Source organism: Blennius ocellaris (genome assembly GCF_963422515.1).
Source record: "Blennius ocellaris genome assembly, chromosome: 18".
NCBI classification, from domain to species: domain Eukaryota; kingdom Metazoa; phylum Chordata; class Actinopteri; order Blenniiformes; family Blenniidae; genus Blennius; species Blennius ocellaris.
In genome coordinates this window covers 14,125,289-14,141,783 of record NC_137667.1, presented here as the reverse complement: position 1 = coordinate 14,141,783, position 16,495 = coordinate 14,125,289, and the positions used below count along the sequence as shown (strand labels likewise).

Sequence of the window (16,495 nt, the reverse complement as noted above, 5' to 3'; positions counted from 1 at the left end):
TTCTTCACTCGCTACAACCTCCTTCAAAAGCAACAGTCACAAAATCTTCATTATGACCACCACTGGAAATCACAAGATATGTGTGTGTAACGTGTGAGTTGTTACAGACTTAAATGTTTTTATATTTTATTTTACAATTTAAAACAGTGTTACAGACATCAACTGTGAGAGCAAAGACAACTCCATTAAAGTGGCTTTCATTCAGATGATTTTAGAAATACCTCATAACTAATAAACTATTCACCATTCACTGAGCCAATAGACCCTTTTATAGTTCCCATCCCAATAAAAAGTACAATTAAAAATTAATGGGCACACACCGCTGTGATAACACAGAAAGTTGCAAATACAGATGCAGGTTATTCTGCTCAGACAGACTTGGGTTTCAAAATGTTGATTAACTACGAAATAGAACCATTATTTCATGAGAATTACCACAATCAATTCCTCTGGCCGGTGTGTGCGGTCTGACAATGAGTAATGCGGGATTAACGCGTAGTGAAGCACAGCCATAGGCTGAATAGCGGTGTAGTGATTAGCACTGGCAGCAGTCTCTCCTCACAGATTCATTCAAGGTTGAATCAACTTGAGAGTGAGTGACTTTACTGAAGGCCCTTTGACACAAGGAAAGAACAAGATGCAAGATGGGAATCAAACTGTCAATCTTAGATATGGAATGATAACCAGCTCTACCAACTGAGCCACAGCAGTGCCTTAAATGCCATAATTACCTCCAAAATGTCCCAACAACATACTGAAGTTAATGTTTGTTTTAGCAATTTCAACTTTTGTTTCTTTTTTTAATTATATCTACGTTATTTTTTGTGCTGATTCCACAACATTTTAAATGAGTTTAAAATAGTTCTTGCAGTAGGAGAACTATTCATTCATGACGTTGCTTTCTCCTCAGCTGAACACTGATGCTCTATCGCTCTCTTCCCCCCCCCCCCCCCCCCTTTATCCTCTCTGGACTCCCTACCCTTCCACTTTCCCCTCTTACTCCTGTGAATTTGTGGAGGTAAAACAGGAGTGGTGGTGGCTTGTTAGCTGCTTGGAGGCACACAGCGGCCCAGGGTGTGTCAGGGAGCCTTTAAAAGCTTATCCAGGCTACCTTTATTTATTCATCGTGCCCCAGTTTGAGTTGGGAGATCAGTGTCCTCAACACTGACAGGGAACACCGCCGGGATAAAATCCTTTTTGCTTTATACTACCAGGGGATGTCAATTCGTACTAAATCCTGTGACAAAGTCTTTGCATTGAATATCAGCTGTACCTGTAACTGATGCATGACAAAGTCCTATTATTAGTTGGTCAATTTGATGTTGGGTGTATTATTTCAATGGAAAAAAAGACACATCCATCCATTCGTCCAGCCTTAAACCAGGGTTACTGAAACGAAGAACTGTATGAAGCGGTGAGGTACACCACACACACGTCCATTGCAGAGAAGAAATAATCTGCCATCACATTCATATGGCCAATTCAGAGTCACTAGTTAACCTCTCCAGCATGTCAGCCTACACATGGATTGTAGAAAGAAGCCAGATAATGTGCAGAAAGACATGTGAGCACAACAAAAACATCCCATGTATTTCTGTTCGGTTTCTGGAAGAAGGGCAGAACTTTTTTTTGACAATAAAATGAAAAGTAAAAGAAAATCTTTGGAAGGGTCCATACATTTTATATTGAAGGGAATACCAATGATCTATGGGTGCTAACTATCACACCAAACTGCTGCTCCTGACATTTTCTTCCTTTGAAGGTCAAAACCCAATTTTTTAATTAATTTCTCCCCCTCCTTTGGTTAAATGCTGCTATACTTATTTTGGGTTGGAGGCCCAGACTTTACACTCGTTGCCTTTCAAATACTGAAACATAGCTGTAAAAATAATGTTGCCGCAATAGGTCTGTAAATCCAGCAAATTCAAGATTCACTCAGCTGACAATGGCGCAGAACAGAACAAAAACCCAAACTATTTTGGTTTTTCAGTCACACACTTACTGCAATATTACATACTTCTTTGAGTGGTGAAGATCCTGGCTAATGTGGCATTCATCGTGTTTACGGCTTCCATTTTGTTTGACTTCTTTCATGGCACGCTTGTTGTATTTCTATATTTTGACTCAATGTTTTCTGCGGATACAAGAAAGCGATTCGGCTCCTGCTAATCAGGATATGACAACTATGTCCAGATTCAATTGCAGTGTGCTATTTTTGATCACTGTCATTCACCCGTCCCCTTGCACTGTGGAACACAAGGCATCAATTGGACAGAGAGAGATGTCCTTGACAATGTGTGGCCACATTCAATTAACATCAGAGGCACGTTATAAATATTCAGATGCGGCTCATTGTTCTCACTGGAGCACAAACAGACGTAACCATGAATCCATACTGAACTTCAGTGAACGCTGCAGAGCCAGATGTGTGCGGCGACGAGCAGGGCTCCATGACGAAAGCAGCATCAATAGTGTGTCCGTATCTCATAATTACAATCTTTGTGAATGAATTTTTCAGATGTCAGCCATATTTTGTGAGGAGGGACAATTGTGTTGGATCGTGAAGAGTCCTGCTGACAGACTGAATGACAGATCTGCAGTGAGACGATCACACCAGCACCGTCACGAGGCCAAACAAAGTCTCCATGGCGACTGAAGCCCAAGCAGCACACAAGTCGTTTATTACAGGAGTACAGTAAATCCAGCACTGCGAACAAGAACTCCACTGGGCTCAATATATGCATGACAGCCAGCACTAAACTCTCACTTTAAGTTTTTGGCAGAGTGCCCTGCACAGGGGGTCAGAGGACAAAAACATGGAACGCTCTGAGAAGGACCCAAACAGGAAGACTCAGTGGTTCAGTCCACCTCTTATCTGCGTTTTTCATTTGCCATTGATCTCAGATCCTTACACGCAAAACTATGCAGTAGTTAAGATTGTAGTCTCGCTGTAAATCGATCGAGAGGATGCCGTTTCACAAAGCGGCATTTTAGGAAAAAATAAAGGATTTACCACGATGAAAGAAATACAGAGAATCATGGATTATATGGGAAAACTTCAGCAAAATTGAGGTACACCAAGCTGTACCAGTCTACTGCTTTTGTCTTGTGATGATTTAACAAAAATAACCCTGAGGTTTTGGTTAATTTTGAAATGACAGCATCACACAGTCGCATGTCAGTGATTTCAGATGTGCTCTTTAGACACCGTTTAAGTAAGTAAGTGAACTCAGTGTCATTGTCGTCCTCAAGAAACCATTAGAATAATGGCTAGGTCGAAACAACAAGAATTAGGTGGGTGGTGGCATTTACACAGCGCTCAGATTGGACTCCTGGACCTAAAATGCAACAACAAACCTATTTCCTGCCACTAACAGCCGCATGCATGACTGCAAGGATTTGTGCTTTCATGACACAAGTATGGCAGCAGAAACTGAACCATATCTGGCGCAAGGCAACATTTCTCCATTTTGATGAGAGCATGAGAAGTGAAGCCTCATTTTTCTAATTCTTAGCCGACAGGAGGGGCACCTGGCGTGGTACTCTGCTGCTACTGCCTGTCTGCTTAACGCAGGGAGAAATGATCCTGCGCGTACCTTTAAATGTCACATGTGGTTTCTTTGAGTTACAGCCGCTTTCCTGTCATCTTTAACCATTCTGGGTGCTCTCCTCGCATCTTTGGCATTAAAAAGGTGTCATAGTCTCGAGAACTACTGCTCATTGGAAATTTTCTCTCTCTTTTTTTTCCAGGATGAGTCTCGATAAAAGTTAATGATGAGTAGGTACTGAAGAATTCCAACTCGTCTCTCTGCCACAAAAACAGTATGTCACATTCAAAAGAACTCCAATCACGCATTCTGATGATTATTTAGATTTTTAGCAAATTCAAGCAGATTTTTCAGAAATCTATACAATTAATTGTTTTCGACAGTGAATTCAGGGAGGGAAGCAGAATGAATTTGGTCCAGACAGAAATTCTACCCAATCCCTTGTACATTTCCAGTTCTGGATGGCAAACATATCCTCTTTTTCCGCCTTGTTTCCAGTCTCGTCGCCAGAGATAAGGGCTCCCTCTGCTCATGCTCCGCTATTTGCCAAATTGCTCGTGAGAAGAAGTCAATCAGCTGAATTGCACATCCTCCGCATGCTTCTCACTGAGATGGCGAGGATTTGAAAGCCTTACGGATGACAGGAAAAAAAAAAAAAAAAGCCGTGAAATGTGTTGAGCCACAACTTCTTTTTCTGTCACCCTCTTTTGCCCTAAACATTTCATTCATTTAAACTCACAACAAAACCCGAGTCTGCTTCTGAGGGAAACATTTAACAAGACTTGCAAAAATAGAAATCCATGTGACACACGATATGGGTTCACAGCTTTCTTTGCACCTCGGTGCAGTCTCAAAAGACACAGTCATACTCTGCTAATGACTGGCGCTGAGCCATTTCAGAGAGCAGAACAACCACATTCCTGTTTCAGTATCCATTTTGTCAAGAATATAATAGAAAATATAACAATCAAGTACTTAAAATGGGACCGAGACCAACCCTGTGCGTGTAAGACAGTGGCAGAAATGAGTGTTACGTGTGGAAAAGCAGCTTATTCAAATTATGTTTAGTAATAACAGCATTCAAGCAACATTAGAGGGAGAGAAAAGGCGAATGCTGCTAATTGCAAGACAGCAGGCAAATGAGTAGGTGGATTCACTCCATGCTGCCATTCAGGAACGAGGCTTCGTACCGCAGTAGAGGGAGTGATAACAAAAGAAAACATACAGTAAATGTGTATCTCGCTTTCAAAGCTGCAAAAACTACAGCTCAGCAGACAGACATGCATTCCATGACAATGTCTTTATATAACTGAGTAGGTGGAAATTAGCATTCAGGATTCAGAGCGTTCCTGTAGCCATTTAAATGCAGGAGAGTTTAATGATGGTGGCCCCAGGGAACTTCAGTTGAAAACCTAGACACACATAGCCAGATTTCTTTCCTGATGCATTCAGCTCACAGACACTCTCCACTTCACAAGTGAACATTTAAGGAATCCACTTTGTGAATTATTAAAACATCTCATTTGACTGCTCTTTGTAAAACATCCTTCATACCTCTTGGTGCTCTTTTAAATGTCCTCTTTATTTCTTAGATCATGGCTGCAACTTGAAGAGGCTGCATTAGGTTTTGATGAAAGTACTGATATGAGTTGTGCCCTGACAGTATAAGCATTTTAATGGTCAATGCAACACCAATGGTGATGGCAGCCATACAAAGTGGTACCATTCAGAACAACTAGAGAAGCCAAGGATATTTCACATCACATGGACAATCTGAGAAACAGGGATCAAACTACCAAATGTGACTCAATACAACCAATATAACTATAAACCAGCCTTATGTGGTCAGTTTGCATTAGAAAACTGTTGTAAAGCACAATTCCAGCCCGTCATGACTTTCAATTATATATTTGCTTAAAAATTATGGGTTTTTAAAGCTGTGTGAGCTATCTGGAATGCTATCAGGCTAAGGGTGGCCGACACCAACAGGCTCAACAAACTCATTAGAAAGGCCAGTGACGTTGGGGGGCGGAGATGGGCTCTGTACAGGTGGTCTCAGAGAGGAGGATCTGATCCAAACTGAGGTCCATCATAACTACTGATTCTCACCCTTCATGACGTTCTGTTCAGCAGCAGAAGCTTTCAGCAACAGATTGTGCCTCCAAACTGCATCAGAGTCATAGGAGATCCTTCATTCCTGTGGCCATCAGACTCTAGAACTCTTCCGAATAACTGTGTTATGTCTCTGATACTAATGCTGTTAAGCCCTTGCCTGTGTACAGTATATGTTTATTCACTGTTTGCCTATCTATAAAAATCTATACTGCCTTGTTCATATTAATCAAATAAATAAACATTCAGTCATTTAATATTTTATTTCTACTTATTTGAAATTTTAATGTTCTATAATATAATAATATTTTTTGCAGGAAATGGCCTGGCATGGTGAACATTTTATAGATTTGCAAGATGATGAATTAGATGTTTGTTCGAACAACCTCATATATTTTATGGTTATTTTGTGGTTGGTTAGGGTTGGTTAAACCTACAAGCCACGATGGCTGAGCACACAAAGGAGATATTATACTTTTATTTAATGAAACTGGGATTTATGTAATAATACATCCAAACTTAGTAACTAAATTAGGTGTTTGTTACTGTCATCAAGGTCCAAGCTCATATATACCATATATGAGACAGCTTTTGCTAGAGTGTCAGTGTCTGTCAGTATATCAGACATCATTTAAAACGTTTCTCTTAATCTTTGCAATTTTCTTCATGGACCCCTGGATCTTTAAGTAGCAAATGGTCTGCTCAGCTCGATGTCAACTTTGTTTATGTGCTGTTGCAAAGTGGGGTGGAATTAAACTAAGATGGCAGGCAGTGAAACAACCGATCCCAACCCCTACCTGTTAAAATGCTAGTCTGCACTGACACTTTGCTTTTCACATCAGATGTTGTGAGTACTGTGCTTCATTTTGACGGCAGCTTTCTAATTAAATTCAAGCAATTTACCCTGTAAGTTGTCCAGTGTCTTTGGTGACAAGGTCCAAGTGGTTTGTTTTACATAGAGGTACTATAGATTTGAGCAAAATGATTATGATCAGTTGCATTCGCACACACAATAACGCACATACTCATATATTATTACATTCACAATCCATGTTCTTCGCAAACCAGTTCGAGCAACTTCTCGTTTGAAGCCTTGCCTAAAGACATTAAGACACACGAACAGAATGCGACGGGGGATCAAATAGCTGCAGTAACGTTGGGATATGGAGATACCAACTGAGACATACAATCGTGCCAATAGCTACACATCTCAAACCACTTTACAGAACGGTTGACAGTCTATTTTACGTCGCACTAACAGCAGCTTCTACTCCTGTCACACAATCATTTCTGTTGTAAAAACAAATGTTAAATCAATATATCTCTTGTCCATACTTCAGTTGATCATTGTTTCATCTCGCAAAACACAATGACTTTGAAATGTACTTGGATACAACAAGAAGATGGACATCAGCGATCGTGTTGATGAGATTGAAGTGGATAAACTACATTGGCAACGCGGCTCCTTATCAGCATGCCGGAATATCAACGTGTGCCTGCAATCGTAGAGTAACAAAAGTGGCTGATTGGCAAAATCATGACTGACAACAAAGAGAGAAAAGACAAGAGGCCCTTGGACTGACAACAGTGAAGCAGAGTGGATGTAAAAATATTGAAGAAGTGTAGAGAAGAGTCTGTAGATAGAGGAATAGAGGAGGTTGAGCATGTTGCCACACCTGGTTCTTGTCTAGAGAGCAGGATTGGTGAATAGAAAAACAAGGGCTCCAAGGTTCTACTTGAAATGTATGCAGCCACCACTTCACTGGTATTGTCTAAAACCAAAACACAGCCATCTCTTTGAACTTCTATCATCTCAAGCACAGTGACACACAATCTTGCATTTGTTTGTATCAGGTAGAAATAAAAGAAGGGGGTATGAGCCTCTTCAGGTCAATATTAAATGACCAAGAAGCACATTGTTATTTTGAAGAAGACATCTCAAGTGTTTGTATTTATCACAAATCACATCATTATCCTCTTGACAGTTCTGTCACTTACTGTTAAATGCGTCCATGTTACTTTCTCTTATGTTTGAAAAAAAAAATCAAAAACCCCACTGGCATACACTTCATGTTCAATCTGTGGATCTGATGGATATTTTTTGATGACTTCAGGTGTGTGGACTCCAGATTCTTCCAGAGGAAGATACAAGGACTCAGCCCTTTTCAATATCTGACAAATGTGGTTGTTGAGATGCCCGTCCTTCACATCCTGCTCCCATTTGTGCACAGCTGTGTCAGACACCAGAACGAGCAACAGTTGTGTCGTCAACACTGAGAAAAGTCAAGCTATAACACATTTATCACATTTAAAACAGAAGAATCTATCTGATTTAAGATAGATGATGACAGAAGTTGCCTCGTATCTGAAAGCGCTTTGTAGCAGGACAGCTGAGATATCTATGTCAATATCCCTGTTAATTTAATCATATTATTATTTTCTATCGATCAACAAAATGTTAATAAAGCAGAAACATAGATTGTGTGTGTCTATTGTAGTTCACTTGAATTGAATCATTAGTTTGACATGTGTCATTTTTCATGAGTATACAGGACACTTCATGTTAAAAAGATGGATTTTGCATGACTAACATTGCAAGTAATGAGAGGTTTATTCTATCATAAGTCAATGTGTAACCTATCCTGAAATAAAACACTGATTATTAAAACAGACGTGATAAGTCGATCACAGCTTTACAGTTAGATACAAAAATATACTGACATTGTTTATTAACTTGTGAAGTCTATTTGCATGTTTTGAAATTCAACAATCATTCAACTATGCATCGATTAAAGCAATTCACTGTACAGAAGTGTAGTACACATTTTCAGCACCTGCCATTCATCATATTATAATTTACTAAGCTCATGGTCACTCCAGTAATAAATGTCCTGGAGACAACACTGAATGATGGCAAGAAAAGTTGATATTTAAGACTTTTGTTTTGCTAATATGAGACCCTCAACTGCAACTTTTGTTATCTGAGATCTGGTGAATATGTATCTCCATAATAAAGTGATGTTTTGGAGATACAATGTTTACGATGTATATTCAAGGAGTTTGAAAAGTTCAAAGGTATTTGCAAACTGGTTCATCAAGATGCTGCCGTTGTTGTGGTGAGAGGCATTCAATCAGCTCTCAAACAACAAGATTTATTTGCAGACTTTATTATATTTTCCATATTCTACCCATTGTAAGGTCTTGCAATCTCTTCAATGACCTATCTTTGGCAAATCACCTCCAAAATTGGGTTTTACTTTTCTTTCTTTTTTGTCAATCTCAGATTTAGTTGCTGTAACACTCCACTATGTTTGATGACTTCCTCCATGAATATGCACCACTCCACTTTTCATTTTGTGGGCTCAATCACTGCATGGTGAATAAAAACAAACAAACATGGAAATGACAGTTTCCAAACAGATCAGTTTTCTGTAAACAGCGCAGAATACACACACAAAACCTATTTGTTTGTGATGTTATTCTTTGTTGACCACCCGCAAAAAGCATCACAATCAATTTGCATGAGCATGCAATTCCGCAAGCTTTATGCAGGACTTTTTTTTAAATTAGACCCGATGTATGAGTAAATCAACACTATGCAGGCAGATGGAAAGTGTGAGGCTTTTCCACTGAAACCTGATACCTGCTGCAACTGCAGACAATGCACTGATAGCGAAGCCATACAGTGGAATTGCACATTGTAAAACTGAAAACTGAAAAATGTTAAATGGTTTACAGCAGAGCTGCAGAGGTAGGCAATAATTCTTTGGGTTTATCGTTGCAGGTGACCCATTTTCACAAACATTGCCTATAATGAAATATTGCTGATCACGTTAAAATTGTGAAAAACACTTTAACTGTATTTCTGTGCTGCAGTTACAAGCGATCATGCAGCCATACCCTTTTATTGATCTCTTGAGGACTTCTTCTGGATATATATTTTACTTGACACACAAATACACTTTAAAAAAAAACAAAGCCTTCATCCAAGGTGGATGCATAAATTAGGAAAACAAGTTCCCTTCTGATGAGCCAGTGCTTGTCTGTCAGCTTCATTCAGACACACACATGGCTTGGCATCTGTGTTGGCCCAGACTTTCTCTGTCACTTTCACACAACCTCCTGTCTTCTCCTCTCCCTCCCCCCTCTTTCTCTCTCCATCTTTGCTACCTCTTTCTCTGGCTCTCTTTTCCTGTGACCCAGAAGTATTTCTGCCGCCCAGGGAGACTTCCATAAAAGCTAAAAAAAGATACATTTTCCCATCTTCTATGGAGGAAAGACAGAAGCAAGGAATACAGCAAATCAGAGCGTAGACAAAATAAAAGCATAAAAGCCATTTGAAAAGACACAATGGGTGGACAAAACAACAAAACACACATCAAATGCAAAACAAAACAAAAACATATCAGGATATAACAATCTAACACAAAGCTCGTCCTCATCTCTAATCAATAGCAGCAATAATCAACAAACGGCAAGATTTTTACCATTTTGATAATAAGAAATATAACCATTACTCATATTATATTAAAATAAACACAATCGTGTAGGCTTGATATAATGCTGAATTTGTGTCTGACACAATGAAACACAATAAGTGCTTAAAGCATCTCATGAACACAAACACCATCAGTCCCACCATCAGACCTTTAATGGGAGGCACTGCTCTGCTTCAAAGATCAGAAGGGGAGTCGACACCCTTTCCCAAGGAGAAGGGGCGAGAAACCATGTCAATAAAGGGCAGTGTTGACGTCCTTGCTACATTCCTAATATATGGGGCATTTTTAAGTCCAGAGCCATGCTGGGTTCAGTTCCAAAGCCTGTCTCTACTTGTGACTGTCTTCTTCATCTTCCGGCTGCTCCCTTCAGGGGCTCCCACAGAAGATCATTCGTCTATTATTCGTCTATTGTATATATATATATATATATATATATATATATATATATATATATATATATATATATATATATATATATATATATATATATATATATATATATATATATATATATATATATATATATATATACACACACACACACACACACACACACAAAGCTCTGTAGCCCTGTAGCTCATTCTTTCAAAGATGCTTGATGATTCTTCTCGTTGTTTTCACACTTTGTCTTCCCAATATCACCATGTACACTCACAAAAGCACAACTCATAAATGTCAACCAGGAACAATTATTCTGATACAAAACTGACTATCATTTCATTTATAAATCTTTCAAAAGCCAAACAAAACAGGTTGTAATCTTTTAAAATGTTTAAGCTGACCGTCTCGCAGTCTCTTGAAAGAACTGGACAAACAATCCAATGATACATATTGGACTGCATTTTGTCTCAGGCACTGAATTTGAGCGGGACCCATGCAGTGTTCAAAACATCTCTGACAAATAGTGCTTGGCTCCGCAAGAAGCTTTGCTCTTCTTGGCTGCCTTGTTATATTGTCCTCTCATGTAACATGACAACAGACAGATGCCAAAATTCTCATCTTTCTCTGAAACGTTGCAGGGGGGGGGGCATTGCATGAATGAACTGAAATGCAGCATCAAACTATGCCGTGACTTTTAATGACAACTGTGAATGCTGGTTGTGGACGATTTCATGATGTAATACAACACCCTGCAAGAGTGTGAGACGACACTGCTTGCCCTTTTCTAATGACTAAGATTATGGCTACAGTCGCTGCCACTCAGCACTGAATAACAGACAGAAAAGGCGTAAAAGAGGAGAATTATAGAGGAAAAGACAGAATGAATATCCAAGGAGGGAGAATTAAAAAAGTAAGCTTTTTAATATTCTGGGTTGGTTCAGCATGATGTTATGCGTGCAAAAAATAAAGTATATGTTCATATTCGATTGCCTCACGAGAGATGACTGACATTGCCTTTTTAAAAAGACATGGTACATACGAAAGAGAATGGGACTCATCGTTCCGATCAATAATTTATGACTGCAATGGTAGAACCAATTAGTCATTGCTGGGCAACATTTCTATTCAGTGCTGTTGGTATGAAGTCTAATTCCTCTTGGTTGCCATGGTAAGATACACAACAGCATCTACAGTGTTAACCAAGTCATTGCAATTCAAATGGTGCCATTTACCGTAATTTCAAATATTCTACAATAACAGGTCGTTCATCACAGTGAAGTGGTTAGCATTCAAGCCTCATAACAGCATTCTTGCGAATTCAAGTCAGCAACTCTGCGTGGAGTTAGCATGTTCTCCCTGTACATATTCCCAGATGTCCACCCACAGTCTAGAAACGTGCCTCTCGTATTAACTCGTGACCGTCAATTGCTTGTAGGTTCATGCAGAGTGTGTCTCTGTGTGTTTGTCATTGCCCTGTGACGGAATGGTAACTTGTCCAGTTTTTACACTGCCCTCACCCATTGTTAGCTGAGATCGGCTCCAGTGCCCCCCCCCCCCCCCCCCCCCCACCACTGCATCAAGCGGCATTGAAGATGGTTGGAATTAAAAAGGCAATCATGTTCACAAGTTCATAAAGGACTTTGACAAAAAAGCTACACCATCCAATTGTGGGTGGATTAAAAATAATAATATTGGATTGTATTCTTTTAAATACTCTGATATTAAACCTACACTCATTTGTTGAGTTAATGTAACTAAATTATCCCACGTATTTCCATTTATTCAGATTAAGTCGGTTGAGTGCCTTTTAATTATATTCTCTGAACAACATGTATTAGAATGAACCATTTAACAAATAGAAATTCAATATGCTCAAATTACTCAAACATATTTCTGTTTTGAGTGTATCTAATCAGCTATAATAAATTTGTCATTGTGGGTTAAGATAAAAAAAAAAGATATATATGGTCAACCCCAGAAATAGTCAGTTGGCCAATGAAGGGTTAAAACAAATAATTTCAAAGATATGACGGATTCTGTGAGCCTCATCTCCTTGTACCAAAGACAAGCTTGTTCGTCTTCAGTGTTCAGTCTCAACATCAGAACAACCAGCAGGGACCTGAAGATCTGAGGCTGGCCAAAGGTCGTGAGAAGTCAAAAAGTATGGCAGTGCCTGAACTGTCAGTTGGGTAAAGCTGAAATTCTGCCACCGTTAAAGCCAATGAGAAGTCGAGCTGCTGTGTTGTGGACATTGAGGTGGGAGAGAGATGTGGAATTTTTTCTGAACACAAGAGAGGCACAGAAGTCTAATTTTAATTTCTTACAGGAGGGATGGCTACACATTAATGTGTTTCTGAAGGCTGTTTGCATCTCGATCAAGCAGGGATAGGTGACTAAATTTGTGTTGAGGAAGTTTAACTCCTACTCAAAAGTTTTAACAAGTGTTGGGACTTTGAACTTGGCATAAGGGGGTGAGGTCATTTTGTACCATGTTTTTGACATCAAACATCTTGGAGAAAATGAGTTCGTCGGCATGTGTGTAATGTATATCTGTGCAGACAGTCATTCATACCTGCCAATAAGGAGGAACTCCCCGAACACCCCGAGCCGCCTCATGGCCATCAGTAGACCTCGGACAGTCATGCCCTCGCAGAAGCACACCACGACACGGGCTTTTGGTAGACGTTCCCGTAACTTCCTCAAAAGGCGATCAAAGTGTTTCTCCCCTGCGTTGCTGTAGATCTTGTCCGAGTGGGCAATGCACAGGCCTTCCTGAGAGGCCAGCTCCTTGAAAGCCTCCATGCCGCTTTCCCCGTAGTTTCCTGGAGAGCATGCAGTGACAATTCAAAAGGAAAACAATAATGTGTTACTGGGTTAAACATTTGAAAGTTTAACGGGTATTTTTCTGTGTTTGGTAATCCTATTTTTTAAATTCGCCTTTTTGAATATATCCCTCATACCATGTCAGCAGCATTTTCACCAATAATAAGCTCAAAATACAAGGGATTATTCTCTGACTGGCACACTCCGTGTCTTAGTGATGAAGCGTTACATGCCTTGTTACTTTTAACAACATTTAGACAATATTAAATAGCATGATGATTGCTTTCAACCATACATCTTAAATTTTTTCACTCATGGACAATCAATGTTCTGCTTAAAGCAAGCCCCCCCCCCCCCCCAGTAGATGTTCAAGTCCCGACTGAGCTCCAGCTCTGATCCAATGATAATAAGTGTCACGGAGTGTACCGACTGCAATCAGGAGCCGGTAAGCCAAAAGGGGTGAAGACGGCTATCCTTGTTTAACCGCACACTATCCCAATCAAAAGCCCTGGAAAGCTGTTTGAGTCTAAATCTTCTATTTCCATGTGGACCGCAGGGTTGGACTAATGTGTCACGGTCTGGATTGTTGATAAAGCCTGCAGCTCTTTAGCATGAGAGCTGGATTACACACACACACACACAATCCACTCGCTTGTGCCCGATGGGACGCGTGTGCTTGAATGTGCATGTGGTCAGAACAAAAACAAAAAAAAACAACCTTTCTATGAAAACCAGAAAACACTTGATGTGTATAGGCCCTAATGTGAGGCCAGATTCCTGAAGGCCTTGATGCCTCTCGCCCTGTACAGCTGAAAAATAGAAAATGCTCAATTTGTTTTTCACATTGTTTTTATCAAGAAATAAAAGAGAGAGAGAGAGAGAGAGAGAGCAGCTGAAATAAGCATCACAGTAATGCATTTACTGAGACACACAATAGGCCGGTGTGTTGGTTTTCCAATGGTCCTTTGATAATATTTCCAACTGCTTCATTTTACTCTCCTGTGGGTAAATGGAAATAATGATATCCAATTATTTTGCTTTTTCCATCTCGGCTATGAGACAGGTGGGTGGTGGTACATTAGCTGACAGCCCCATTTGACAATGACCAGCAAAACCCCACTCTGAGCAATTCTTACCAAACAGATGATAATCAGAACAGGTAATTTATGCAATTTCACAATCCGAGCTGTTGCCACGGGCAACAAGCTGCATTTATAAGTTGTCTGAGGTGGTGGAGAGCGGAGACTCATGCGCTTCAGCCAGTCGTGATCACATTTTCAAAGATGACTATGGATAGAACAAAACAAACAAAGGCATTTACATATGACTCCTCAAAGGTCAGAATGAGGTCTGCGTCAGGCAGATTCTAAAGCTAAATCTCAGATGTAAACTCTAAACTTCTGCGCTGTTGTTTTTGTTTCTGAGTCAGTGTGGAGATAGACAGTATATTTACAGAACACCAGCGTGTAAAGAACAAAGAATGTCATAATAATTCATTCTTTTTCAACTTGGGAGTTCATATACAGTCTGTCTTAAGCATCGTATTACTTTTATCACTCACTTTCTCCTGAATGTTCTTGGTCAGTTTCTTGGTAACTCTCAAAACTGCAACTTCCCTCCCAGAGGACCTTCCTGTAGGTGGATGTTGAAGGTCAGACAGCTGACGCCACCTAGTTATACCTCCAGGTACTACACCTCCCAAACTCCCACTCCTCATCTCTCTAAGAACCACCTGTTTCACAGTCCATCTCCAGCACCTGACTAGAATAGCACTTTCCATAGATGTTTTACACTCCCAATGGGCCCGCAGCCCCTCAGGGGGACTCTACGTAATGTAGCCTGTCAGTCATAATTTGGGTGCACATCACTGACTGTGTTTCAACAGGATTTTAATGAAAAGCTGTGGATATAATTTACTTTATGTTAATTACTTTGTCTTCCCAACCTGTCTGTTCATTTTACCTCCCATCTTCATCCATTGTGCTCTTTGGTTGAAAAAAGGATAAAATATTAAAAGAGGTGACGGCATTGCATGTATTTCAATTAACACGCATCCAGGGAAATTTGGACTTGAAATATCTTTGGAGGTTTTTCATTTTTAGCTTTAAACTTTTTTCTTAACCGTACAGTTCATTTAGCTGCTCCATAAAACACACTGCATTTGTAATACTAAAATTGTCTATATTTATCCCCTTGATTTGAAAAACTTGCAAAGGTCACTTTGATAACAGCAAATAAACTTTAGTTCTACGTACTAAAGCTCAGTATGACGTGACAATGTGAAGGGAAGACCACCTGCACATCTATACTGACAAGCTCCTTCATTTAGTGATATTGTAATACTTAATGGGATGTAATACTGCCATAAATTCTGCCTTTACAAAAATACAAAGCATCATTTATGCTCAGCGTTTTGCCAGAGACGTTTTCATTGAACTAAACTAAACTGGACAGAAATATACAGAAAGGTATTCACAATACTTTGGCCAAACCAATACCACAGAAAGCATTATTACAATATTCAAAAACACCTTTCTTATTACGTAACTATCTCCTTTTCAGTTTGGTCGACAAAACATAAAAAAGTACAAGATTTGTAGAAGCAAAAAATAACTGAGCTCTTGTACTGGATTATATTGCTGTGTGCATCAAATGAAGCGGCTGACGAGTGTCTTTCGCAACAGTGAAATCAGAAGCCACTGGGGCCTTCACAGAATTTGATTTAAAAAAACATTAATTCATATGATTTAGTTTTGCGACAGCAAGACATTGCCGAACTATACAGGGAGCAACAATAGCCCTCTCAAAGACCTTACTGAAGCTGTGCACACCAATCTGTGTGCCAGTAGAAAATATGCTTTACTGTTCTGAACAGCACAGCTGAGAAATGTAGTTACAGTCAAATAAATGTGAATATTCACAAGTGGAGCTACCACTCCAGAAAATCATTTGTGGAGGAGAGGTGGATGTGAAGGAGGAAAAACTTCCACCCAAGCAACAAACATGTCAATGAAAGATCAACAAAAATACTTTGGTGGCTCAATCCTAAAAAGGCACACATGGCCAAAAATAGGCCACCCAGTCCATCCACCTGAAGACAAACTCAATTCTACACCCCATTATGTTTTGTTT

At 39.7% G+C, this 16,495-nt stretch overlaps 1 protein-coding gene across 1 annotated transcript in view; it reads right to left on the bottom strand.

Moving 5' to 3' along the window:
* grm1a (glutamate receptor, metabotropic 1a) overlaps positions 1-16,495 on the bottom strand; it is a gene marked incomplete at both ends in the record, with an annotated part of 33,845 nt that overhangs the window by 16,439 nt on the left and 911 nt on the right. The window contains one exon of the mRNA XM_080513725.1: positions 13,113-13,362. Within this exon, the coding sequence (XP_080369851.1) occupies positions 13,113-13,362 (250 nt within the window). The remainder of the gene's footprint in view (positions 1-13,112; positions 13,363-16,495) is intronic.